The following is a 27,846-nucleotide window of genomic DNA, read 5'->3' on the forward strand; positions in this document are numbered from 1 at the left end:
GATCCTGACCCAGATCTGGGCCGTACCCTCCAAATATCAGGACCTGCCTCTTGTTTTTTTTGCACTACCTTACTTTCCCTTTTCTATTTATGATTTAAATTTTTAATACTTACTAATTTTAACTATTTTTAATATTTTTAATATTTAATATTTGTAATCCAGGGAGTGTGAAGCGCAGGATCAAATATCGCTGTGATGATTGTACGTTCTAGTACTAATTGTTTTGCGACTATAAAGTATAATAAAACTGTTGATGCTGGAAATGTAAAACAAAATGAAAAAATGCTGGAAATGTTCAACAGGTCAGGCAACATCTGTTGAGAGAGAAGCAGTTATATTTTGGGTCTGCAACCCTTCATCAAAACTGGCAAGTTCTTATGTACAGTCATCAACCTGTAACAGATGCTGCCTGGTGTGCTGGGTATTTGCAGAATTCTACTTCAAATTTCTAGACATGTTCCTTGCTTCTCTGTGTAACCTCTGACTCTAAGTAATTGAGTTGCCAGTCAACCATGGTCTTCACTTTATCACAGACAATACTTTTCCACACTTCTTCATGCAGCTTAAAGCATTGGTTTCTCATTGTTGCATTTCATTCATCCAAAATGTATATTTTGTTTATCTTTCCAGTGCTGCATGACCTATTGAATGCTTTCAGCATTTTCTGGTTTTGTTTCAGATTTCCAGCATTTGCATTTATCACATCAGCAAAAGTGAATCTAGTGGGTTGATTTTTAAACTGTACTAATTTGGGAAAACCTGTAAAAATTAAGTCAATGTTATTTAATATTATCACTGCATGGAGCTGTCAGCAATCATATCCATCCCTGCACCAGACCTTGTTCACTATTACTGTTGGTCTCACTAACTTCCTTTTTAACTCCTTAGTCTTTTTTTAATCTTTCACATTCTTTAGAATATTAGAATAGCTATGTTGGTGCATTTAGCTTTTGATGAGTAATTTTAAAATAATTCAGAACAGAACTGCCCTGTTGAAAATATTGTCTTTCAGATGAGATATTAAATCAAGATCTAAATAATAGCAGCACTTATTGAAGAAAACACACTGTTCCCTAGGTGCACTAAGCTGTACACCTCCCATTTATTGATTATCGGTTTTCTGAATATCACAGATTGCTGCATTTGCCAACATAACAGTGGCCAATCTTCAGAATTAATTGGCTGACTGGAAAATTGCTTGGGATCTTCTGAGGGCATGATAGAATGCAGATGTGCTGTCATTTGTTTACTGATGTATGTATTTATGCCTATGATCTTTAATTTGCTCATAGATATTAGACTTGTTTTATAATTATACATGCCAGAACAAGATTTCTATCCTGAGTGTATGTACTGCCTGAGGAGGCAATCTCTTTAATGTGGTCTGCTTGTTCAGATGTTTGTAAAGGTCCACTTGAGTGTAAAAATAAAATCCCAATATAAACCTGACTTGCTCATGGACTCTCTAAATCCAACCTAAGTCTAAGTACTTGGAATGATTTCCAACAGATTTAAATTTCATACTCAGATTGTGTGAAGTCCTTTGTGCAGTGTACACAGGACATGTTACCATCAGATCAGGGTACCAAGCCAAGCTTGGAAAGTACTCCCTGATCCTGGGCTACTTTCTCTCTTCATGCTGTGTGTAGATGCCACTGTCTGAACATGGCATTGAGATTAACTTGAAACAGACACCAAGGCCCCAGGCAAAGTCATGCCTGCTTTCTTCATTACCAACACAACTGGAAGTTCAATTTTAATTGTCATTCAACCATACAAAGTAAGAAGCAGCATTTCCCTAGAGCTAAGATGCAAAACACAGTACCAACAGTCAGACACAGCACACAGCACATATAGCACATATAATTATGATAGCAGAAAACATGGTCACAAAACAATGTAGCCCAAGTCCCTGTGTGTCAAGGCCAGTAGATTGATGGTGCATAGATGTTGTCCCGGAGCCAGGTAGCTGCAAGAACAAGCCCACAGCAGTCCTTGTCATGTGCTAGTGTAGCCATAGATGGAATGCAATCCAGCTTGTCTTCGACTGAGAAAGCACTGGAGAGCAGCACCAGTGGGAATGGCCAGCCACCCCCACCCCCACCAACCCAGCACAGAATCCAGCAGTACCTCTGCTCTGTCCCACATTGCCTGTGGCATCTCCTTCCCCAGATGACTGCGACAGGTGCCCCCCGCCCCGCCAGCACAAGGGCTTGGCCCACGCAACAACCGAGGCCACGAAGTTCCCCTGCTGTGGGTCTCACCTATGAACCAGTGATCTGGACTTGCAATATTGTACATTACCAATATCCAACAGGGTCTTGTGATCACTAGAAAAATGTTACGGAGCCAAACTTGACAAAGGTGCTTAAAACATTTACTCCAAGTGCGGAGGGTGGAGGGAAAAATGCCACTGCCAAATAGGCACATTTGAAACCAACATCTATATAATCATAGAACAATTGCAGCATGGAAACAGGCCATCTCGGCCCTTCTAGTCCATGCCGAACTCTTACTCTCACCTAGTCCCACTGACCTGCACTCAGCCCATAACCCTCCATTCCTTTCCTGCCATATATCTATCCAATTTAACTTTAAACGACAACATCGAATCTGCCTCAACCACTCCTGCTGGAAGCTTGTTCCACACAGCTACCACTCTCTGAGTAAAGAAATTCCCCCTCATTTTACCTCTAAACTTTTGCCCTTTAACTCTCAACTCATGTCCTCTTGTTTGAATCTCCCCCATTCTCAATGGAAAAAGCCTATCCACGTCAACTCTATCAATCTCCCTCATAATTTTAAACGCCTTTATCAAGTCCCCCCTCAACCTTCTACACTCCAAAGAATAAAGACCTAACTTGTTCAACCTCTGTAACTTAGGAGATGAAACCCAGGCAACATTTTAGTAAATCTCCTCTGTACTCTCTCAATTTTATTGATATCTTTCCTATAATTCGGTGACCAGAACTGTACACAATACTCCAAATTTGGCCTTACCAATGCCTTGTACAATTTCAACATTACATCCCAACTCCTATACTCAATGCTCTGATTTATAAAGGCCAGCATACCAAAAGCTTTCTTCACCACCCTATCCACATGAGATTCCACCTTCAGGGAACTATGCACCATTATACCTAGATCCCTCTGTTCTACTGCATTCTTCAATGCCCTATCAGTTACCATGTATGTCCTATTTTGATTAGTCCTACCAAAATGTAGCTCCTCACATTTTTCAGCATTAAACTCCATCTGCCATCTTTCAGCCCACTCTTCTAACTGGCCTAAATCTCTCTGCAAGCTTTGAAAACCTACTTCATTATCCACAATGCCACCTTTCTTAGTATCATCTGCATACGTACCAATCCAATTTACCACTCCATTATCCAGATCATTAATATATATGACAAACAACATTGGAGCCAGTACAGATCCCTGAGGCACACCGCTACACACCGTCCTCCAATCTGACACACAGTTATCCACCACAACTCTCTGGCGTCTCCCATCCAGCCACTGCTGAATCCATTTTACTACTTCGATATTAATACTTAATGATTGAACCTTCCTAACTAACCTTCCGTGTGGAACCTTGTCAAAGGCCTTACTGAAGTCCATATAGACAACATCCACCGCTTTACCCTCATCAACTTTCCTAGTAACTTCTTCAAAAAAATTCAGTAAGATTTGTCAAACATGACCTTCCACGCACAAATCCATGTTGACTGTTCCTAATCAGACCCTGTCTATCCAGATAGTTATATATACCATCTCTAAGAATACTTTCCATCAATTTACCCACCACTGACGTCAGACTCACAGGCCAATAATTGCTAGGTTTACTCTTAGGACCCTTTTTAAACAATGGAACAACATGAGCAATAGGCCAATCTCCGGCACCATCCCCGTTTCTAGTAACATTTGAAATATTTCTGTTAGAGCCACTGCTATTACCACACTAACTTCCCTCAAGGTCCTAGGGAATATCTTGTCCGGACCCGGAGACTTATACACTTTTATATTCCTTAAAAGTGCCAGTACTTCCTCTTCTTTAATCGTCATACTTTCCATAACTACCCTTCTTGTTTCCTTTACCTTACACAATTCAATATCCTTCTCCTTAGTGAATACCGAAGAAAAGAAATTGTTCAAAATCTCCCCCCATCTCTTTTGGCTCCGCACATAGCCATCCACTCTGATTCTCTAAGGGACCAATTTTATCCCTCAGTATCCTCTTGTTATTAATATAACTGTAGAAACCCTTAGGATTTATTTTCACCTTACTTGCCAAAGCAGCCTCATATCTTCTTTTAGCTTTTCTAATTTCTTTCTTAAGATTCTTTTTACATTCTTTATATCCCTTGAGCACCTCATTTAACTCCAAGCAGCCTATATTTATTGTAGATCCCTCTCTTTTTCCGAACCAAGTTTCCTATATCCCTTGAAAGCCAAGGCTCTCTCAAACTTTTAACCTTTCCTTTCAACCTAACAGGAACATAAAGATCCTGTACCCTCAGAATTTCACCTTTAAATGACCTCCATTTCTCTATTTCATTCTTCCTATAAAACAAATTGTCCCAATCCGCTCCTTCTAAATCCTTTCGCATCTCCTCAAAGTTAACCTTTCTCCAATCAAATATCTCAACCCTGGGTCCAGTCCTATCCTTCTCCATAATTATATTGAAACTAATGGTATTGTGATCACTGGACCCGAAGTGCTCCCCAACACATACCTCCATCACCTGACCTATCTCATTCCCTAACAAGAGATGCAACACTGCCCCTTCCCTAGTTGGTACCTCTATGTATTGCTGCAAAAAACTATCTTGCACACATTTGACAAACTCCAAACCATCCAACCCTTTTACAGAATGGACTTCCCAGTCTCTGTGTGGAAGATTAAAATCTCCCACAATCCCAACCTTGTGCTTACTACAAATATCTGCTATCTCCTCACAAATTTGCTCCTCCAGTTCTCGGTCCCCATTAGGTGGACTATAATACACTCTTATAAGCGCCAGTACATCTTTCCTATTCCTCAATTCCACCCAAATAGCCTCCTTAGATGAGTCCACTAATCTATCCTGCCAGAGCACCGCTGTTATATTTTCTCTGACAAGCAATGCAACACCTCCCCCTCTTGCCCCTCCTGTTCTATCACACCTGAAGCAACGAAATCCTGGAATATTTAGTTGCCAATCACGCCCCTCTTGCAACCATGTTTCACTAATAGCTACAACATCATATTTCCAGGTATCAATCCTGCTCTAAGCTCATCCACCATTCTTACAGTGCTCCTAGCATTAAAATAGATGCATTTAAGAAACTCTCCACCTCTTACTCTCTGTTTATCCTTAATGGAGCAAACAACTTTGTTACCTTTTTCTGGAATTTTTTGGAATTTTGTCATTGTTGTATCATAACCAGACATGACAGCTAATTTGTGCACGACAATGTCTCACAGGATGTGATGAGTTGAATGTCAAGGGAAGACCATTCAGAACTCTTTTGCAATTTTTTTAAAGTGGTGGTATGGGAACTTCCTAAACTGAACAGAAGCAGCCCATGCTTTTCATTTCTCTTGGGCAATGTGAATATTGAATATTTTACACCTATTTAAGCAGATAGATTGAACCTTAGTTTTGAAGTCACTTGAATGATTTGATTTTTAACAGTATTACCTCAATAATGATCATGGATTATGTATCTAGGGAATGCATTTCTAGTTTGAACTACATCCATAACATCAATCTACCCAACCCCCCTCCCCCAGCACCTTTCCTGTTGACACCAAGCCAACTTAGAGTTGTCATCTGCAAATAAACTTCATGCCCCAGTTAATATTTGCCATTCAGTCCCTTGTCCAGTGCTTCTGCAGCCGTGTCTATATCAGTTTCACAGCCTTTTGGTACTGAGTTAAACATTGCATGGGAATACCTTCATTAAGGGACTGTCACAGTCGAGAAAGATGGCTCATCACTATCTTCTGGAGGGTATTTTGGGATAGACAGTAAATCCTGGTTTTAGTAGAAACACCCACATCCTGACAATGAGTAAAAAATCATGATATACAAAATGAATTTGTAGTCATATTAATCTAAGTTTAACTATGATTTCTATAGCTTACAAAGCATGATCATGTACAGGAACCAAATTAACATTACATGATGATTAGTAATCATTGCATCAGCAATGCATATTTCGCTTTGATGAAAGAAATTGATCATTAATGTGTACAACAATAATCTTAATAAACAATTAAGTTTGTCCAGTAATTCTATGAGTTAACAATTTCTACATAGACAACACCCCTGGATGCTTCCTCTGGACACAGAGTTCTTTACTTTCAGACTTGTTTCCTATGTATGTCCAGCTGCTATAACAAAAGAGGGAATTGAATGTCTAAGAGTACTTAGGTTTTTCCTTCCTGCTCCTGTTCACCAAAAGAGATTTAAAAGAGTTGCCTAGGTTGACTACTGATTGAGTCAGATTGATTAAGCGATTTTTAAGATCCATGTGCTTCCTCTGCGGAAATTGCCACGAAGTGTTTGCCCTTGCTTCTCACTGTCATGTATTGTTTTACTCAGAGGCAGAATATTTTATCTGCAGTATTTTGCAATTCACCCTCTTTGTAATTCCTAATCTCAGATTCCTGAATAACAAAGCAGAAGCTTTGTATAAGATATCCATATTTTTGTGTTTATCATGTAAACATCTTGTGTTTAGCACACAATAGTTGATACTTGAGCTTTAATGCAAAGCATTAAATCAAGGTGGTGTACATGTCATGCAAGTTCTAGAATCTACCATACTCTTTTCTGTTCTTCCATATGTTCAAACTACATGATGATCTCACTGAAAATGTATTCTACAATATTAATTGAAGTAAAACACGACTCAGGGTAATATGTGTACCATTCTGGGCAAAACAAAATAATTTTTCTAGTGAAAGCTTTCTGAGGAAGTGTTGCTTGTCAGAAATGAAGACTGGTTTCCCACTGACTGGCTGAGTTATTCCAGCATTTCTGTTTTGTTTCAGGGAAGTTTTAAGTTCTTCAAGTAACTTGTAATGCTTTGTATTTTGACCTGTGTGCAGTTGGTAATGTTTTTACATATTGTAGAATACATGCCCCTTATTTATAAAGACCCTTCTTCTGCTTGCTTGAAATATGTCAGTTTCCTTCAATTTGCTTTAGTTGCAGCGAATAGAAAATCAAAAGGAAACAAGCATTTTTGCAACATTTTTCACAACCTCATGATCTAAAACAATGAATTTTTTGGAATTTTGTCATTGTTGTATCATAACCAGACATGACAGCTAATTTGTGCACGACAATGTCTCACAGGATGTAATGAGTTGAACGCCAAGGGAAGACCGCTCAGAACTCTTTTGCATTTTTAAAAAAGTGGTGCTATGGAAACTTCCTAAACTGAACAGAAGCAGCCCATGCTTTTCATTTCTCCTGGGCAATCTGAATATTGAATATTTTACACCTATTTAAGCAGATAGATTGAACCTTAGTTTTGAAGTCACTTAAATGATTTGATCTTTAACAGTATTCCCTCAATAATGATCATGGATTATGTATCAACGTGTCTAAAATGAGTGATGAGCCCACAACCATATGACTGTACTTACCTTACGGATGGATGTATATCAACTATAGAATACAAACATACTTGGGCATCTACTCTCCACACCCCCACCCACCATCCGAACACCTAACACTTTGTCAACCGCCCTAAGTCAATACTCGTTTTGCTGGGCAGTTACCTCATGTAACTGATTAACATGAGGCTATGTTGATATTTGACATTAAAATCTGATGACATCTGTCCTTGTTAGATTGTTTGATATTTAAGAGGTTTTGTAGATTTTTATAAATTCTTTAGAGCAATGCTATAATACTACAATAATGTACTGTTTTGAGCTGTAATCCAAAGCTGTAACTTGCTTGCAATTATATTTTCACAAATGATCTAGTTTGCTGCAGAATTTTGCTGTAGCAACCTGACAAAATGGGTATCACCAGCCGTAGTTTCTGTGTGGTGGGTTCAACGTTACAGAGTATTGGGTAGAAGCTGAAAAGGAATAAAAAAATTGTGAGAAAATGATAATAGTTGTGAAAATGGGGGAAATATAGTGGAGGTGACTGTTGGGTTGCTAACAATCTTGGAAAAGTTCAGTGAAATGACAGATTTAGATCCATTTATTTATCACATGCGCACCAAAACATACAGTGAAATGTGTTGTTTGTGTTAACAACCAATGCAACTGAAGAATGTACTGGAGAGCCCGCAAGTGTCACCACACATTTCAGCACCAACGTAGCATGCCCATAATGTCAGCAGAACAACAACAGCAAAGCAAGCCCTTTTTCCATCTTCCCACCCACTCACAAACACCTCCAACTTCCATTCCTTGGCTCTGGACTTTCAGAATCGCAGATATCCATCTCCAGCCTTTCTCAGCCTGAAACATTGACTGTTTAATCCCCTCCATAGATGCTGCCTGACTTGCTGAGTTCCTGTAACATGTTCTGGGTGTTGCTCAAGATTTTCAACATCTGCAGAATCTCTTTTGTTCATGAAAGATGAAGGGTCTTGGACCAAAGCATTGACTGTTTATTCTGCTCCATTGATGCAGCAGGCCAGCGTTTTTATGTTTTGTTATGAAATACAACAGAATAATACAAAAAACAAATGAAGATTGACAACTAATGTGCAGAATAAAATAAACTGTGTAAATCAAAACAAATATTGAAAAGCTTGACAGAATGATAAAGGCATGAAATCGCACAGTGGTATATAAGGAACAGAAGAAAATGTTGGCCAATAGCAGTGTTCTCTGCTGCATACATTTGGTACAATGTACAGTTTATTCCAGTTACTTGATGACGTGGTTAGAGATTTTATTGAAGAAGGAAATTAATTATAAATATTTACTACATTCCTTTGCATTGTGAAAGACTTGACTTGTGCCCAGATAAAAACTAACAAATTTCTAGGCTTCAGTCCAGTTTATTCTAATGGATCTGGAAGGTAATAAAACTATTGATTGAGCGAGCTGGAGCTTTTCTCTTTGGAGTGAAGGAGGATGAGAAATGATTTGATAGAGGTGTACTAGATGCAAAGAGGCATATTTGAGTGGATAGCCAGAGACTTTTTCCCAGGGCAGAAATGGCTGGTATGAGGGGGCACAATTTTAAGGTGACTGGAGGGAAATATAGAGGAGGTGTCAGAGGTAGTGTTTTTTTTTAAACACAGTGGTGTGTGCATGGAATGCCCTGCCAGGGGTAGTGGAAGAGGGAGAAAAATTAGAAAAAAATTAAGAAACTCTTTGATAGGCACATGAACGATAGAAAAATGGAGAACCATATAGGAGGGAAGCGCTAGTTGATCATAAAGTAAGTTGAAAGCTCAGCACAACACTGTGGGCTGAAGGGCCTGTATTGTGCTTTATTATCCTACGTTCTATGTTTACTGTTAGGTGGTAGGATTTTTTTCCCAGCAATAAAACAGCTTATGACCGATTGGAACAGATCATGAATGCTCAGTACTCTTTTCTGAAACTCTGCCTATTGCTTCCCAGCACTCTTACTTAGCTGGACTCAAAGCAGACAGCCTTGGACTCCACTAATTGGACCTCATCAGTGGCAAGGCTCCTATAATACAGAAAGGAAGCACCATCCTTGAAAACATCAACAGCTACCCTCTTGCTTTGTCAGTAGTACAAACTAAGAGCGAATTTTGATATTTTTTCTATATATTTTACATCCATTGACATTATGGTACAGGTTTGTTAAAAAGTTAGTCAAAAAAGTTATAAATGTTCTTTGGTTGAATGCTTTTAGTTTTGAAAAAAATACATGAATTCTTTGTGAACCTGTGCATGTGACAGAGTTCTTGGGTGGGGCGGGGTGGATATTTCAGAGTCTGACCACAAGTCGTTGAACTTTACCATAGCTTTAGACAGGATCGGAGCAGATGGTATAGGAAAGTACTGAATTTGGGGAAGACTAATTAAGATGCTATTAGACAGGAGATGGGAGTGTAAATTGAGAACAGATGTTCTCGGGGAAATGTACAAAGGAAATGTAGAGGTTGTTTATGGAGCACTTGCATGGGGTTCTAGATGGGTTTGTCCTATTCAGGCCGGGAAATGATGGCAGGGTGAAGGAACTATGGTTGACAAGAGAAGTGGAATACTTAGTCAACAAGAAGGAGGAAGCACATCTAAGGTTTATGGAGCAACCGTTAGACAGGACCCTTGAGAGTTGTAAGGAGGCCAGGACCAAATTTATGAAGGGAATTAGGAGAGCTATAAGGGACCATGAGAAGGCTTTGGTGAGCAGGATTAAGAAAAACCCCAAGGTGTTTTACATGTACATGTAGAACAGGAAGATGACTAGAGTGAGGATAGGACCAATCAGAATAAAAGAGAAAATGTGTCTGGAGTTGGAAGAGGTAAGGTCCATAATGATTACCTTGCTTCAGTATTTACCAATAAGAGGAACCTTGATGAAGGAGAGGTCATATAGAAGTACAGCACAGAAATGGGTCCTTTGGTCCATCTAGTCCATGTCAAACTATTTAACCTGCCTACTTCCATTGACCTGCACCAGGACCTTGGCCCTCCATATTTGTACTATCCATGTACCTATCCAAACTTCTCTTAAACCTTGAAATCGAGCTCACATGTCCTACTTGTGCTGGCAGCTCATTCTACACTCTCATGACCCTCTGAGTGAGGAGGTTTTCCCTCATACTCCCCTTAAACCTCACCTTTCACGTATAACCCATGACCTCTGGTTGTAGTCGCACCCAACCTCAGTGGAAAAAGCCTGCTTGCGTTTACCCTATTTATAACACTCATAATTTTGTATACCTCTATCAAATCTCCTCTCAATTTTCTACATTCTGAAAAATACTGTCCTAACCTATTCAGTCTTTCCTTATATCTCAGATCCTCCAGACCTTGTAAGTTTTTTCTTTACCCTTTCAACCTTGTTTATATATTTCCTGCAGGTAGGTGACCAAAACTGCACACAATACTCAAAATTAGGCCTCACCAGTGTCTTATACAACTTCAACATAACATCCCATGTTCTGTACTTAATATGTTGATTTATGAAGGCCAGTGTGCCAAAAGTTTATTTTACAACCCTGTCTACCAGTGAAGCCACTTTCAAGTAATTATAGACCTGTATTTCCAGATCCCTTTGTTCTACCACACTCCTCAGTGCCCCATCTTTCATTGTGTAGGACCTGATTGGTCCTACCAAAGTTCAAAGCCTCACACTTGTCTGCATTAACTTCCGTCTGCCATTTTTAAACCCATTCTTCCAGCTGATGCAGATCCCTCTGCAAGCCATGAAAGCCTTCCTCACTGTCCACTGCACCCCCAATCTTGGTGTCATCCGCAAATTTGCTGATCCAGTTAACCGCATCATCATCCTGATCATTGGTATAGATGACAAACAACAAGGGACCCAGCACCAATCCCTGTGGCAGATCACTAGTCACAGGCCTCCAGTCGGAGGGGTAACCCTTTACTACCACTTTCTGGCTTCTCCCACAGAGTCAATGTCTAATCGAATTTACTACCTCATCCTGAATGCCGAGCGATTGAACTTTCTTGACCAGTCTCCGATGCGGCACCTTGTCAAATGCCTCACTTAAAGTCTGTGCACTGCCTTATCTTCATCCACTTTCCTGATAACTTGCTCAAAAAACTAGATTGGCTAGACAGGACCTATCACACACAACACTGATTGTCCCTGATCAATTCATATCTACCCAAATACTTGAATAGCTGGCCCCTTAGAATACCTTCCAATAACTTAACCACAACTGATGTCAGACTCATTGGCCTATAATTTCCTTGTTTATGTTTAGAGCCATTTTTAAACAGTGGAGCAATATTGGATATCCTCTAATCCTCTGGTACATCCCTGTCACTAAGGATGATTTAAGTACCTCTGCTAGGGCCCCGGCAATTTCTGCACTTGCCTTCCATAGGGTCAGAGAGAGCACCTTGTCAGGCCCTGGGGATTTATCCACCCTGATTTGCCTTAAGGTAGCAAACACTTTCTCCTCTGTAATCTATGTCATCATAGGCTAATGTGCTGGACCATGTCGAAGTTATTGGAACTTTTGAAAAACATTATGATAGATAGGCTGGACGAGATATACCTGAAGTTACTACGAGGAGTGGGGGAAGAGATTGCTGCACCTTTGGTGATGATCTTTGCATCCTCACTGGCCACAGGAGTAGTACCAAAGATTAGAGGACAACAAGTGTTATTCCTTTGCTCAAGAAAGGTAATAAGGATAACCCTTGGAATTATAGACCAGTGGGTCTTACATCAGTGGTGGGCAAACTATTAAAGAGGATTCTTAAAGACAGGATATTTGAACATTTGAAAAGGTATGGGATCCAGAGAAACTTGGCTGCATTGATTTAGAATGGGCTCGCCCACAGAAGGCAGAGGATGGAACTCTGTCTAGAGGTTGGTGACTAGTGGTGTTATAGAGGGATCTGTTCTAGGACCTTAGCTCTTTGTGATTTTTCTATATGAAGAAGTGGAAGGGTGGGTTAGTAAGTTTGCAGATGACATGAAGGTTGGTAGTGTTGTGGATAGTGTAGAATGGTGGTTTCCAAACTTTTGCAACACACATCAAAGTTGCTGGTGAACGCAGCAGGCCGGGCAGCATCTCTAGGAAGAGGTGCAGTCGACGTTTCAGGCCGAGACCCTTCGTCAGGACTAACTGAAAGAAGAGTGAGTAAGGGATTTGAAAGTTGGAGGGGGGGGAGATCCAAAATGATAGGAGAAGACAGGAGGGGGAGGGATGGAGCCAAGAGCTGGACAGGTGATTGGCAAAAGGGGATACGAGAGGATCATGGGACAGGAGGTCCGGGAAGAAAGACAAGGGGGACCCAGAGGATGGGCAAGAGGTATATTCAGAGGGACAGAGGGAGAAAAAGGAGAGTGAGAGAAAGAATGTGTGTGTAAAAATAAGTAACAGATGGGGTACGAGAGGGAGGTGGGGCATTAGCGGAAGTTAGAGAAGTCGATGTTCATGCCATCAGGTTGGAGGCTACCCAGACGGAATATAAGGTGTTGTTCCTCCAACCTGAGTGTGGCTTCATCTTTACAGTAGAGGAGGCCGTGGATAGATATGTCAGAATGGGACATCCCATTCCATTCCCATCTGGGTAGCCTCCAACCTGATGGCATGAACATCGACTTCTCTAACTTCCGCTAATGCCCCACCTCCCCCTCGTAACCCATCTGTTACTTATTTTTATACACATTCTTTCACTCACTCTCCTTTATCTCCCTCTGTCCCTCTGAATATACCCCTTGCCCGTCCTCTGGGTTCCCCCCCCCCCTTGTCTTTCTTCCTGGACCTCCTGTCCCATGATCCTCTCGTATCCCTTTTGCCAATCACCTGTCCAGCTCTTGGCTCCATCCCTCCCCCTCCTGTCTTCTCCTATCATTTTGGATCTTCCCCCTCCCCCTCCAACTTTCAAATCTCTTACTCACTCTTCCTTCAGTTAGTCCTGACGAAGGGTCTCGCCCTGAAACGTCGACTGCACCTCTTCCTAGAGATGGTGCCTGGGCTGCTGCGTTCACCAGCAACTTTGATGTGTATTGCTTGAATTTCCAGCATCTGCAGAATTTCTGTTGTTTGCGTTTCCAAACTTTTTTTGGGTTACTGCTTCCTTGGGTCCCAGACCACATCCCCAGCACCCCCTCTCCCTTTCTGGCCATTAAGTAAAAACTATAAAGAATTTTGATTTACAGTGAAAGAAAATAGGAACTGTAAATCCAAAGCAGTGACAAAAAATTGCAAAAATTATTCAAATCTATTTAAAGGCTATAAATAAAATTATTTCTTCATTTATTTGAAGTAAAAACAATTTTCTTCAGCAATTTTTAGAATATGCATCAGTATTCTGACTATTCATTACTTGCTTTTTCGCCTTTCAATGAGATGGTTGGGTTTGGTGCAGTGATATCAGCTTCTCAACATCAGGCTGAATGTCACTTAAATCCCCATGCTCAGTTACTTGCAGCCTGTTTCGTTCCTTTGAAAGAAGTTGGAAACCACACTCCACTAAATGTAATGTTGGATAGACAATGAAGAACATCTTTATCTTTTTCCACAGTGTAGGATAACATTCAGAAATTTCTTTCTGTAGCTAAGTATCATGATATGATTTTTTTTTTTGAACCTCAGTTTCAGCTCAGTCATTTTGTAACAAGATCTGTTCTTCCTCCATCCTTCCTGTTAATTCCTCATTACAAATGTTCAGGAATGGATTTATTATCCAATCTGGAACTTGGATTAGGAGGAGGTACTGAAATCTCTCTGACATGTCTTTATGCAGCTCATTCTGGTGGGCACAGTATACTTGATGATCATCTGGTACTCATTCTTTCTCTTCCAACTCAGAGATGCTCGTAAATCGGAAATGGTCGCGACAGCCAATGTCGCTGTTAAGTAGAGTCAACTTGGACAGAAGTGTAGAGATGACTGATGTGACTTTGATAAGATTCACGTAATTTCCTTGTAATAGAAGATTAATTTCATTAAAGTTTGTGAATAATTCTGACAAGTAAGCAATGTCATGCTTAATATTCTTGAGTTGATTACTGAATGAAGCATTGGAGTCTTCAAAGAATTTTCTCACAGTTTCAAAAAGTGCAGGAAAGTGTCTCAGGCAGTTTTGTTTTGAGAGTCATCTGACTTTTCTGTGCAATAGCAAGCATTCAGACTGTTCATTGTTCTCAATAAAAACCTCTTGAAATAGTTGAGAATTGAAAGCATGAGACATGATTTTATTTACCACTGTGACAACAGTACTTAATGATTTGAGCAGTTGATCACCTCGCTTTTTTGTGAAGAAAATGTTGTCAGTGAATTACACAGTGAATGGTAAATATGCTTGGTACAGGTTTTTACAAGAAAATAACAAATCCACAGTGGCGTCCTATCATTGATAGTGTCTCAACTGTTGCACAAGAGTCCCTTTGAAAAATTGCTCAACAACCCAAAATATTGACTCCCTTTGTATCTGTATCTCACTTCCCCCCCACTTGCAAATAACAACTCTTGAACCATGCTTTCATCTATTATGAAGTGGGCATAACCAAGATTCATTGCCTAGCAAAGTTGACTGATCCAACTGCAGAGCAAATTCTGTTGTCCTAAGTATGTTGCACAATGTGTCGTCTACATTCTCAGACATTTCCTCGATTCATCTTTGAACAGAGTTATCCCTGAGCTGAATCAATTTAATTATTTGGTCTGGTGACTTGCGGTATGCAAAACCAAACTCAGAACTTCCCTTACTGTTGGCAGAATCAGTTCCTCTGCAATTGTATGGAGCTTTCCAGATTTAGCAATGAGCACTTATGCTTCGTCCACTAGAAAAAGCAGGAGCTCCCAGTGGCCACCTATTTTAATTCTACTTCCCATTCCCATTCCAACATGTCAGTCCATTGCCTCTTCTACTGCCGCGATGTGGCCACGCTCAGGTTGGAGGAACAATACTTTGTATTCCATCTAGGTAACCTCCAACCTGATAGCATGAACATCGATTTCTCGAACTTCGGTTAATGACCCCCCTCCCCCCCCCCCCCAAACCATTCCCCATTCACATTTCCCACTCTCAGCTGCTCATCACCTTCCTCTGATGTGTCCCCCCCCCCCTTTGCTTTCTTCCATGGACTTCTATCCTTTTCTATCAATTTCCCCCTTCTCCAGCCCTTTATCTCTTTCATCAATCAACTTCCTATCTCTTTACTTCATCCACCCACTCTTCTGGTTTTACCTATCACCTACTACCTTGTATTTTCTCCTCCCCTCCCCCCACCTTCTTGCTCTGACTTCTTAACTTTTTTTTCTCCAGTCCTGAAGAATAAACTCGGCCCAAAATGTCGGGGGGGGGGCAGGAAAAGGAGGATAAGCTACAAAGTGATGGGTGAAACCAGGTGGGTGGGAAAGGGGAGGGGCTGGAGAAGAAGCAATCAGAATCAGGTTTATTATCATCAGCATGTGACGTGAAATTTGTTAATTTAGCAGCAGCAGTTCAATGCAATACATAATCTAGCAGATTATGTATTGTTGTCAGTCCTGGAGGGACTGATTGAGGCCCTGAATGGAGGTAAGGGAGGAGGTGAATGAGCAGATGTAGCATTTCTGTCACTTGCAGGGAAATGTGCCAGGAGAGAGATCAGTGCGGAGGGACGAATGGCAAGAAAATCACAGAGGGGAGTGATCCTTGTGGAGAGTTGGGGGCGGTTGGGAGTAAAGATGTCTTTGGTGGTAGGAGCCTGTTGAAAATGCCAGAAGTTGTAGAGAATGATTGTTGGATGCGAAGGCTCATGGGGTGGTAGGTGAGGACAAGAGGAACTCTGTCCCTGTTAACACAGTGGGAAGATGGGGTGAGAACAGATGTATGGGAAATAGAGAAGATGCAGTTGATGGCAGCATTAATGGTGGAAAAAGGGGAACGCAATTTCTGGTGCCTTCTCCCTTCCTTTGCCAGTCTTGAAGAAGGTTCTTGGCCTGAAAGGTTAACTGTTTATTCATTTCCATCAATATTGCTTGACCTGAATTCTTCCAGCATTTTGTGTATGTTGTTCTGGATTTCCAGCACCTGTAGGATTTCTTGTATTTATGAGCATAACCAGGTGACTGTATTAAAGCACCTTTTACAATTAGTAAAGATGAAATATTGCGAACCACGTAGCAATTTTAGCAGATTAAGGAAAAAAGGAAATTGCCTTTTAAACTCACGGGAGAGCATAGGCCATCAACTTTTTGCTGTTTATGTTTCGGTAGCAGGCAATTTCTTTTTTACGCAGTCGAGTTGCTAGCTCAACGCTCAACCCAGCATGGATGGAAAGTGTGCCTGGGGAGCCGGCTGGGTTCAAACTCGGGAGCCTTCACTCCAAAGTCTGGCGCTGATGCCACTACGCCACCAGCCGGCCAATTTTAGTAGATTATCAGTAGATAACCTGTGATATTGCTTATAGTAAGTCACTGACCACATTTAATAATACATTTATTGGAGTACTTAATAGGGATACTATCAGGATTACTGGTGTACAAGCACCGAATAAGTTAATACTTTTCAACACGCTGAATGAACTCAGCAGGTCGGACAGCAGCTGTGGAAAGGATCAGTCAACGTTTCGGGCTGGAACCCTTTGTCAGGACTGAAGAGGGAAGGGGCAGAGGCCCTATAAAGAAGGTGGGGGGAGGGTGGGACGAATGTTGCCCGACCTGCTGAGTTCCTCCAGCGTGTTGTGAGTGTTGCTTTGACCCCAGCATCTGCAGAATATTTTGTGTTTAATTTAATACTTTTAACTGGCGAGAGATTAAATATTTACAGCTTTGTCCGTTCATTCTGTGAGCCTGTATTTATGTAATCGTTTATACAGTACTGTCTAAAACTGATAATATAATGCAAATTGATTTGTAATTGCATAATATTAAACAATGTGAGGGTGGAATTTTGGTTGTCGTTGAGCAAGTCTTAGGTCTGGCTTTCATAATGAACTGATCATGAAATTTGGAAGTACTGGGATAGTGTTCCAGCCCCTGTACAATAATAAAACTGTTTGACAACATGGGAAGTTCTATAGCCTGCAATTCCTGTGAGTTTTGGGCCTGGGATTCATCACATATGACGAAGCGTAAGCCTTGGATATGAACTTCGAATTTCTGTTTTACTAAATAATTTTGGATAGCAGTACGTAGCTGATTAAAAACTGAAAAATAAATCCCACCTGATACTGACAAAATGTCAATGCAGCATCCTGAACAAATGTATGCTCTACACAGACTTGTGCTGCATAATATAAAGGCAATTAATTAAGCACAAACTCTTGGCAAAGCTGTAAACTCCAAGCTTTGGCTGAGGCTCTCAGGTTGGACATAAAATAATGAGTTGGGATTTAATGTGAATAATTATAGTCTATATTATGAAGAGGCAGAAAGCATAGTTTTCTTTCTCACTAGCTAAAACATTTATAAGCAAAGGGTTAGATATGAGATGATTAACAAATAAATCAGTGACAGTGGAAGCTTTGATGCTACTGAATGTTTAAGATTTGGAATAGCTACCCAATTACTTTGGATTTGGGTTTATTAGTAGCTTTTGAAAAAGAATTGGGTAAGTACTTGAAATAGGGAAGAATGATCTGGAAATAGAGAAAGAACCAGGGGATGGGGACAACTGCATTTTGTGAAAGGGCCAAGTAGGACAAGTACTGTACTGCTCTGTAAATTAATTGGAAATGTTTTAATGTTTTTGGAGCAATGTGCAGGAGTCTTCTAGTATTTTTTTTCAGAATAAGATAATGAAAAAGTAAAGATGCAATTGGACTTTTATTAAGATTGATTTGTAAACAGTTTTAAAATGATGGCCTTTTTAACATTATAGGTTGCAGTGGTAAAAATGAAGAACACTGAACGTGTTTATGCTATGAAAATCCTCAATAAATGGGAAATGCTGAAACGTGCTGAGGTAAGAATGGCATAATATACATTTCATTACATATTACATTTGAAGATGACTCAGTGACTGGGGTTCCAGGAACCTTACTCTGTGATTTATATAAATGACTTGGATGAGGAAGTGGAAGGGTGGGCTAGTAAGTTTACAGATTCCATGAAGAATGGTGGTGTTGTGGTTAGTGGAGAAGGTTATCATTTGCTCCAGTGGGATATAGACAGGGTGTAGAGCTGTGTGGAGAAATGACTGATGAAGTTCAATCTGGTAAAGTGTGAAGTGATGCACCTTAGAAGGTTGAACTTGAAGATGGAGTGCCAGGTTAATGGCAGGATTCTTACCAGTGTGGAGGAACAGAGTGATCTTGGAGTCCACGTACACAGATCCCTCAAAGTTGCCCCACAAGTTGATATGGTGGTGCAGAAGATGTATAGTGTGCTAGCCTATATTAGTCAGGGGATTGAGTTCAAGAGCCGCGACCTATTTTGCAGCTCTACAAAACTCTAGTTAGACCACACTCTTGAGTATTATGTTCATTTCATTGAAGGCAAGTGGGCAAGAGGTGGAAGCAGACAAGGGAAACTAAAACAGATAGAACAGCTGGGGAAAGGGGGGGGTGGTGGTAAGTGGGGACACAACTGAAAATTCTGAAATCTGAAGGTGATAATGTGAATTATTAAAGGAGGGTGAAGGGCAGATATAGTCAGATAGGATAGGAGATTTGATGGAATAAGTGTATGAGTAATAGGTGGGTGGAACTGGGAAGGGGAATGAAAATGGGTAATTGGATTGGAAGAGAGAATAAAATGGGGGTGGGGTAGAATCAGAAGCAGGTTGAAAGGAGAGATCAGAATCAGGTTTATTATCACTGGTATATAGTATATCATGAAACTTGTTGTTTTGTGGCAGCGGTACATTGCAATGCATAATAAAAATTATAGATTACAACATGAGATATATTTTAAAATAAATTAAAACAAGTAGTGCTAAAAGAGAGGGGAACATAACTGAAGTAATGTTCATGGGTTCATTGTCCATTCAGAAATCTGATGGTGGAGGGAAGAAGCAGTGGCTGAAATTTTGAATGTATGTCTTCAGGCTCCTATGCCTCCTCCTTGATGGCAGCAAAGAGAAGAGGGCATGTCCTGTGTGTTGGGGGCCCTTAATGATGGAAGCTGTCTTTTTGAGACATCACATTTTGAAGGTGTCCTGGATGCTGGAGAGGCCGTTGCCAATGATAGAGCTGGCTAAGTTTACAACTTCCTGCAGCCTTTTTTGATCCTGTACAGTGTCCCCTCCTCCATACCAGACGGTGATGCAGCCATTTAGAATGCACTCTACGGTACATCTGTTGAAATTTACGAGTTTTTGGTGACATGATCAGTCTGCTGAAACTCCTAATGAAATATAGCCGCTGTTGTGCCTTTTTTTGTAATTGCATCAATATATTGGGCCCAGGATAGGTATTCAGGAACTTGAAACTGCTCGCTCTTTCCACTTCAGATCCCTCAATGAGGACTGGTGTGTGTTCTCTCAACTTGCCCTTACCTGAAGTCCACAATCAGTTCCTTGGTCTTACTAATGTTGAGTGCAATGTTATTGCTGCAACACCACTCATCCGGCTGATCTATCTTGCTCCTGCATGCCTTTTCATCACTATCTGAAATTCTGCCAATAATAGTTGTGTCATTGGCAAACTTATAGATGGTATTTGAGCTGTGCCTAGCCACACAATCATGGGTGTAGTGAATAGGGTTAAGTATGCATCCTTAAGGCACACTAGTGTCGATTGTCAGCGAGGTGGAGATGTTATTTCCAATGCACACAGTCTGTGATTTCTCAGTAAGGAAATCAAGGATTCTATTGCAGAGGGGAGTGCAGAAGCCCAGTCTTTGGAACTTGTTGATTAGATTGAGACCGGGGAAATGCTGGTGGTAAAGGTACCTGAAATTGGCAAATTTAGTGTTACCATTGGGTTGCACAGTACCCAGGCAAAATATGAGGTGTTGCTTTTCTAGTTGGCCTTGGGCCTTGACCTGCCAATGGAAAAGATGGAGTTTAGACAGGTTGGTGTGGGAAGGGAGGTTGAAATGGTGTGCAACTGGAAATGTGTCTCCACTTCAATTATCAGCCTTTTCATCCTCTGTATTGATTGCAAAACATTAAATGCTTTCTTGGATAGGGAGACCCAGTATTGATGCAGTACTCTAGGTGTAGTCTCATAGATGCCTGTTTAACTCAGCAAGGTAGATAAAGTGGCATCCTAGATGCTGTGTACTTGGGTTTGAGAAGATAGTCAGCATAGATAAGGGATTACCTCACAGACAGAAAATGAAGAGAAAGGATAAACAGGCAGTTTTCATTTTGGCAAACTTTAAACAGGAGGTGTTTACTGCTGACTGCTCAACAGTCTGCATTAATACTTGTATAAAAAGACAAATTGTGATCTATCATCGTTGCTTAATGTAGAAGGATGGAAAGTGGCCAAAATGATAACAGATGGCATATAACATGAAAACATTAGGAATGAGTAGAAATAGGCCAGGCATTCCCCCCAGTCTGTTCATTGTTAAAAATTGTTGCTCAGCTACTCTTAGCCATGGCATCACTTTTCCAATTTCTTCTCAGAACCTAAAATTTGTTTGTGGTTTAATTGTCTGCCAGTAGGGAAGATGGGAGTTAATTAATTTGAAGAATAGCGTGAATATTGTTTGAATAGTGTAGGAATATAAAAAGAGCTTCAGAGAGTAGAGTCTTAAGAAAGACAAAGTAAGCAAAGAAGTCAGGAGTTTACTAAGATGTCAAGTGATGCAAAGGGGATGGAATACAAGAGAAATGAAGTCTTACCACATTTAGAAGGGTTAGTGAGATGATAATGGTCTTGCATATAGTTTTACTTTTTTTAAAGGATACATCATGTGGAGGTAGCATTGTGAAAGTTCACTAGTTTGTTTCCTGTAGTAAGGGAGTTGTCCTAAGAAGGATTTAGCTGAATAACCCCATAGTTTTTGAGGTTTGGAAGAATGTAAGGATATATCTTCATAACACATGAAATGCTGAAAGAGCTTGGCAGCAAAGTTTCTGTTAGGATACATCTTTGGAGGTAGGGGAGTCTTAAGTGTGACACAGTTCCACGATAAGGGGGCAATCATTATTGTGAATCTTTGGAATTCCTGTCCTTAGAGGGTAGTGGATATTGGACAGTAGATATATTCAGGGGGGTATAAATTTTTAGGCGTAAAGGGGAGTCAGAGGTATTAGAGCAGGAAGATGAAGTTGCGATCTTAAATGAGTTTAATGATATTTGTATAAATGGCATAGTAGGCTTAAGGGGCAGAATAGCCTATTCCTGCTTCTTATGTTCTTGTGTTTTCTATACTGAAAGCAACAATTTCCCTTTAATGACATATGCAATGAAGTCACGTTTAGCTTCATTGTACAATTGTATTATATCAGTTATTTGTTAGTCTGGTTGCTAATAAGTAAGCCAGATATGTAAGACCATAAGAAGAAAAATTAAGCTATTCGGCCCATTGAGTCTGCTCCGCCATTTCATCATGGCTCATCCATCTTCCCCTCAACCCCATTTTCCTACCTTCTCCCCATAATCTTTCACGCCCTGGCTAATCAAGAACCTATCAGTCTCTGCCTTAAATATATCCAGTGACTTGGCATCCATAGTCATCTGTTGCATTGAATTTCACAGGTTTGCCACCCTCTGGCTAAAGAAATTCCTCCTCATCTCTGTTCCCAATGGACATTCCTCTATTTTGAGGCTGTGTCCTCTGGTCCCGGAGTCCCCCCAAAAAAGAAACATTCTCTTGACATCCTCTGTCTCGTCTTTTCAACATTTGATAGGTTTCAATGAGATCACCCTCATTAAGGATTCTAAGTTCCAGTGAGTACAGGCCCAGAGCCTTCAGTTGCTGCTCTTATGATAACCCTTTCATTCCCAGAATCATTCTCGTATTTCGTCAACACTACCTACCGTTCTACCTATCTTCGTATCATCTGCAAACTTGGCCATCTCCAATGTCAGCACAAACTTTCTTAATAAGGGCCCAAAACTGCTTTCAGTACTCCAAGTGAGACCTCACCAATGCCTTATACAGCCTCAGTATTACATCCTTGCTTTTATATTCTTGTCCTCTTGAAATGAATGCTAAAATTGCACTCTTCTTCCTCATCACAGCTTCAATCTGCAAATTAACCTTTGGGGTATCCTGCATGAGGACTCCAAAACCCCTTTGCACCTTGGATTTTCCACCTCCACCTCTCTTCATATCATCCACAAACTTAGCCATAAAGCCAACAATTTCATCATCCAAATCATTGATATACAATGTAAAAATCGGTCCCAACACAGACCCCTGTGGAACACCACCAGTCACTGGCAGCTAACCAGAAAAAGTTACCTTTATATTCCCACTTTTTGCTTCCTGCCAATGAGTCAATACTCTATCCATGCTAGTATCTTTACTGTAATACCCTGGTCTCTTTATCTAGTTTAGCAGCCTCACTTGTGGCACCCTGTCAAAAGCTTTCTGAAAATCCAAGTACAAAACATCCTCTGATTCTCCTTTGTCTATCCTGCTTGTTATTTTTTCAAAGAATTCTAGTAGATTTGTCAGGCAAGATTTTCCCTTAAGGAAACCATGCTGACTTTGGCCTATTTTGTCATGTGCCTCCAAGTACCCTGAAACCACATCCTCAACAATCAATTCCAACATCTTCCCAAGCACTGAGATCAAGCCTATAATTTCCTTTCTTCTGCCTCCCTCCCTTCTTGAAGAATGGAGTGACAATTGCAATTTTCCAGTCGCCGGAACCATGCATTAATCTATTGATTCTTGAAAGATCATTACTTAATACCTCCACAGTCTTTTCAGATACCTCTTTTGAACCCTGGGATGTTGTCTATCAGTCCAGGTGACTTATCTACCTTCACACCTTTCAGTTTCTCAAGCACCTTTGCCCTGGTAATAGCTGTCCCCAACACTCTCAAACTTACAGCATTCTAAGTGTGTCTTACACAATGAAGACTGTTGCAAAATATTTATTCAGTTCATATGCCATTCCCATGTCCCCCATTACTATACCTCCAGTCATTTTCTAGTAGTGCAACATCTACCATTCCCTTTCTTTTACTCTTTAACTACCTGAAAAAAACATTTGGTATTATTTTTGATATTATTGGCTAGCATACCATCATATTTCATCTTTTCCCTCCTTATAGTTTTTTATTAGTTGCCTTCTGTTGGTTTTTAAAAATTTCCCATTCCTCTAACTTCGAAATAGTTTTTGCTCTTGTATGCCCTCTCTTTTGCATTTATGTTAGCTTTGACTTTCCTTGTCAGCCACGGACATATACCAGAAGGTAACAAATATATTCAGTGATATAAATATATAAGTTCAATGAAAAAGATCAATCGTCTGCAGACTATGTGAAATTTTGAAATTGATCTAAAAAACATAACTATAAAATATATTTAACCTTGAGTTACATTGTAAGCTGTATAGGCTGAGTTTTGCTCTGTTTGTTTAATCTCTTGTCCTTAGATGTGTTTCTTGGTTATGCCATTGATCCAGTCTGAATGTTAGAATGCAAACCCATACATAAGTAAATGTGTGAAATAAAGCACAGCGAAGTTCATAAAGCTGTTTCTTGTATACAGACAGCTTGTTTTCGAGAAGAAAGGAATGTTCTGGTGAATGGTGATTGCCAGTGGATCACTACATTACATTATGCCTTCCAAGATGATAACTACTTGGTAAGTTTGTTTTCCCATAAAATCTTAAATGATAAACAAATGGATAATGTATTCCTGAGAAAATTGTACCTCACTTTTATGTCACTGAATTTTTCTTATTGTCAAATTAAATTTGAGTAATTTTTGATTATCAAACTATATTTGTAGTTACATTGTATGAATTGCCTTGTTATTAAGTGTATTTTATGTGTTTTTAGTATTTAGTTATGGACTACTACGTGGGAGGGGATCTGCTAACATTGCTCAGCAAGTTTGAAGACAGACTTCCAGAAGAAATGTCTAAATTTTACATAGCAGAAATGGTGTTAGCTATCGACTCCATTCACAAGTTGCATTATGTACACAGGTATATATATATTTTTATGTGTATGCTGCATTGCGCATTCACATTCTGAAATTATGAGGGTTAATTTTTCTATTCTTCCTTCTGTGGTCTCCTTTCTGTTCTCCTTTCCAATCTCAAGTCATCCTGGGGTTGCATAAATATATACTCTCTTGTACTTCATTCAAGTTGTTAATATATGCTTTTGAATTTTGACAATGTTGAGAAGCAGTTTAATTGAAGGACTTATCAAATGACTGGATCTTAGTTTGACTTGAAGTATACATGTGCATATTTCCAGTAAGGGTCAATGGGTCATTCCTCCCTCCTGGGATGTATAAGTATATTGCATTCCCAATGTCACTGGTTTGGAAACTATTAGATAATGGAATTAAGTGAAAGGCATTTCTAGCTGCGCTAGTTACTGGTTGATCTATTTACTGTTCATTTGGTGAGACCAATAATTTTCAGCCACTCTGTGTTGACTCCAGTTGGTATTTGGTTGGTGAAAACCTTCAAAGGAAGCGACAAAAATCAGTAATTTTAGCCCAAAATTTAGAATTACAAATTAAGGGCATGTTAGATATTCTTACTTTTTGTAAGGAAGGCACTATTGAGCCACGTTTCAGGCGACCCCATGGCTTGAGGCCCTGAGTCCATTGAGTGTCGTCGAAATATGCAGTCAACCACAACAGCTTGTCTGCTGCCAAGCAAACAGTGGGAGTGCAGCACCAACTTCATCCTGGATGCCTCTCTCCTGGAGGCTGTAAACAGGCAACACTGTGGCTTGAGGCCTAGTCCTTGCTACGACCAAGGCCATGCAGCTCCCTTCCCATCCGCCACTGCTCTTAGCCAATAATTCAATGAATTGAGCTTGTGGCATACCAGATTAACAATGTCCAAAAGGGTCTTGTGATCACAAGAAAAGCGACCAAGATGACCACTCACTATTAGACTGTAGCCTCCATTGACTCAAGCAGCAGCAGGTTATGTAGTTCCTCATTTTTTTTTCCACCAGCGAGCAACTCACTGCAGTATGTTAAATTCTGAATCAGGATCTTGCGATCATTGGAGATGTATTTAAATAGGACAGTAGCACCTTTTGTTGACCCTTTTGAAGCTGTTGCGACCAAACATACCACCATCTTACCGGATCTTATAAACAACCAATCTGTAAGAGACAACAAACTCTGCAAATACAAAAGAGAAAAAAATAATAATAATAGATAAATAACCAATGAAGACAGAGAACATGAAATGAAGAGTCTTTGAAAGTGAGTCAGTGATGGGGAAGTGGAGCAGAATGAAGTTATTCTCACTGGTTTAGTATTGCAGCTGACTGGCACAGCTTGTACTTTGATTTTACTTTCTTGCATCAAAGTGGAAATTAATTGAGTTCATTCTAAATATTTTGTACATGCTTCCAAAGTAAATTAAGTCTGCATTTTGAGCAATAATTTCAGTGTTCTATGCAATGAATATCTTGCACTAGAACACAATGATTCAAATAGTTCCATATGAGGACAATGAAGAAATTTGATGTCTGTGTGGTTAAGTCACAGGTTAGAGGATTATGATTGCCAAAATGTTCCATAAACTTTTTTGCCCTGTATTACACACCGTGGCTTAACAAATATTATGACAAACCAGTCAAATGTTAAGCCAAACAAAATTGGGGGAAAAAAACATTTTAACGCTTTTGTTCAAACTATCATACTACACCTGCCTGTTCACCTCATTTTTCACCTGCAAGTCTACTGCGGTCATCTATTGTATTAGGTGCTCCTGATGCAGCCTCCTCTACATTAGTGAGGCCCGCTGTAAATTGGAGGCAGTTTTGTGAAGCGCCACCACTCCAGCTGTCAAAAGCAGATATTCCCAGTGGCCCAACATTTTAATTACAATTCTCATTCTGAGCTGTCGGCCCATGGCCTCTTGTGCCATGATGAGGCCACCCTTGAGGTGGAGGAACAAGCTCCTTATATTCTGTTTGGGTAGCCTCTAACCTGATGGCATGAGTATTGATTTCTCCTCCCAGCAAAAGACTGCTTCCCTCCCCCTCCCCTCTTCTTCTGTTCTCCACTCTGGCTGCAGCATACCTTTTCCCATCTGCCTATCGCCTCCCGCTGGTGCCCCTTCTCCTTTCCTTTCTCTTATGTCCCACTCTCCTCTCTTACCAGATTCCTTCATCGCTAGCCCTTTACCTCTCCCACTCATTTGGCTTCACCTATCACCTTCTAGCTATCCTCCATCCCCTCTCCCCACCTTTTTAATCTGGTGTCTTTCACCCTCCCCCCACTTTCCCTTCCAGTCTTTCCAGTCTTCAAGAAGGGTCTCAGCCCAAAATGTCGACGGTTTATTCATTTCCATGGATGCTGCGTGACCTGCTGAGTTCCTCCAGCATTTTGTGTGTGTTGCTTTGGATTTCCAGTATCTGCAAAATTTCTTGTACTTATTTTCCATTTCTCTTGCATCCATTATATCCCTGCCCTACCACTCCAAGATATTCTCACTTCAGATCTCTATTCTCAAATTTTAAAGTGAGTGGTATAAACCTTAGGATTGGACTTTGTAACTTCATAAGATCACTTCATTAGTTTTAGTTGTGGTGGTGCTGTAATCCCTTAAGTGATTGTACTTCAGAGGTATGTGAAGTTAGTGTTGGATAGATTCCAAAGAGTTGAACGTCACTTTAGCCAAGCTGAAATTAATACATTTCAGTGACAGTGTCTGGAAGTGAATAACACATGCCATTTTTAAGTTATGGCAGCACCAAGGTGGATTATATAGGCAACCCCTGTGTTACGACTGTCTGGGTGATGGAAATTCATCCTAACAGAATTCACAAATCAGTACTCAAAAAATATGAGAAACTGGATTAAATTTGCTTATACAAAATTTATGTCAGTGGAGAAAGAAAATTAAATAATTCTTTATTTTTATGCAAGTCGTGTTTCTTGATACATACTGTAAATAAATGAAATTTCCTAGAGCACTAACATTAACTGCTTTCATGTTACTTTGTTTATTCTTGCTCTCTTTAATACATGTTTGCATCTCATGGCTTTTATGTTCCTTTGGTTATGGTTACTCTCCTTAACCTATAATTAACCTGAATTACTTAATCCCCATGGCACCTGTGGCCTTGCTTTATCACAGATATTAACTGTGTGCTATCTATCTTTTTACCACCCTCTGAAACTTCAAATTGTCATGCT

The 27,846-nt window shown here is 40.2% G+C and overlaps 1 protein-coding gene across 1 annotated transcript in view; it reads left to right on the top strand.

The window, feature by feature from the left end:
- Positions 1–27,846, top strand: part of cdc42bpb (CDC42 binding protein kinase beta (DMPK-like)) — a 198,302-nt gene that overhangs the window by 100,339 nt on the left and 70,117 nt on the right. The window contains exons 3-5 of the mRNA XM_072270164.1: positions 18,467–18,550; positions 24,211–24,306; positions 24,504–24,652. Of these exons, the coding sequence (XP_072126265.1) occupies positions 18,467–18,550; positions 24,211–24,306; positions 24,504–24,652 (329 nt within the window). The remainder of the gene's footprint in view (positions 1–18,466; positions 18,551–24,210; positions 24,307–24,503; positions 24,653–27,846) is intronic.

Source organism: Mobula birostris, chromosome 1 (genome assembly GCF_030028105.1).
Source record: "Mobula birostris isolate sMobBir1 chromosome 1, sMobBir1.hap1, whole genome shotgun sequence".
Taxonomy (NCBI): domain Eukaryota; kingdom Metazoa; phylum Chordata; class Chondrichthyes; order Myliobatiformes; family Myliobatidae; genus Mobula; species Mobula birostris.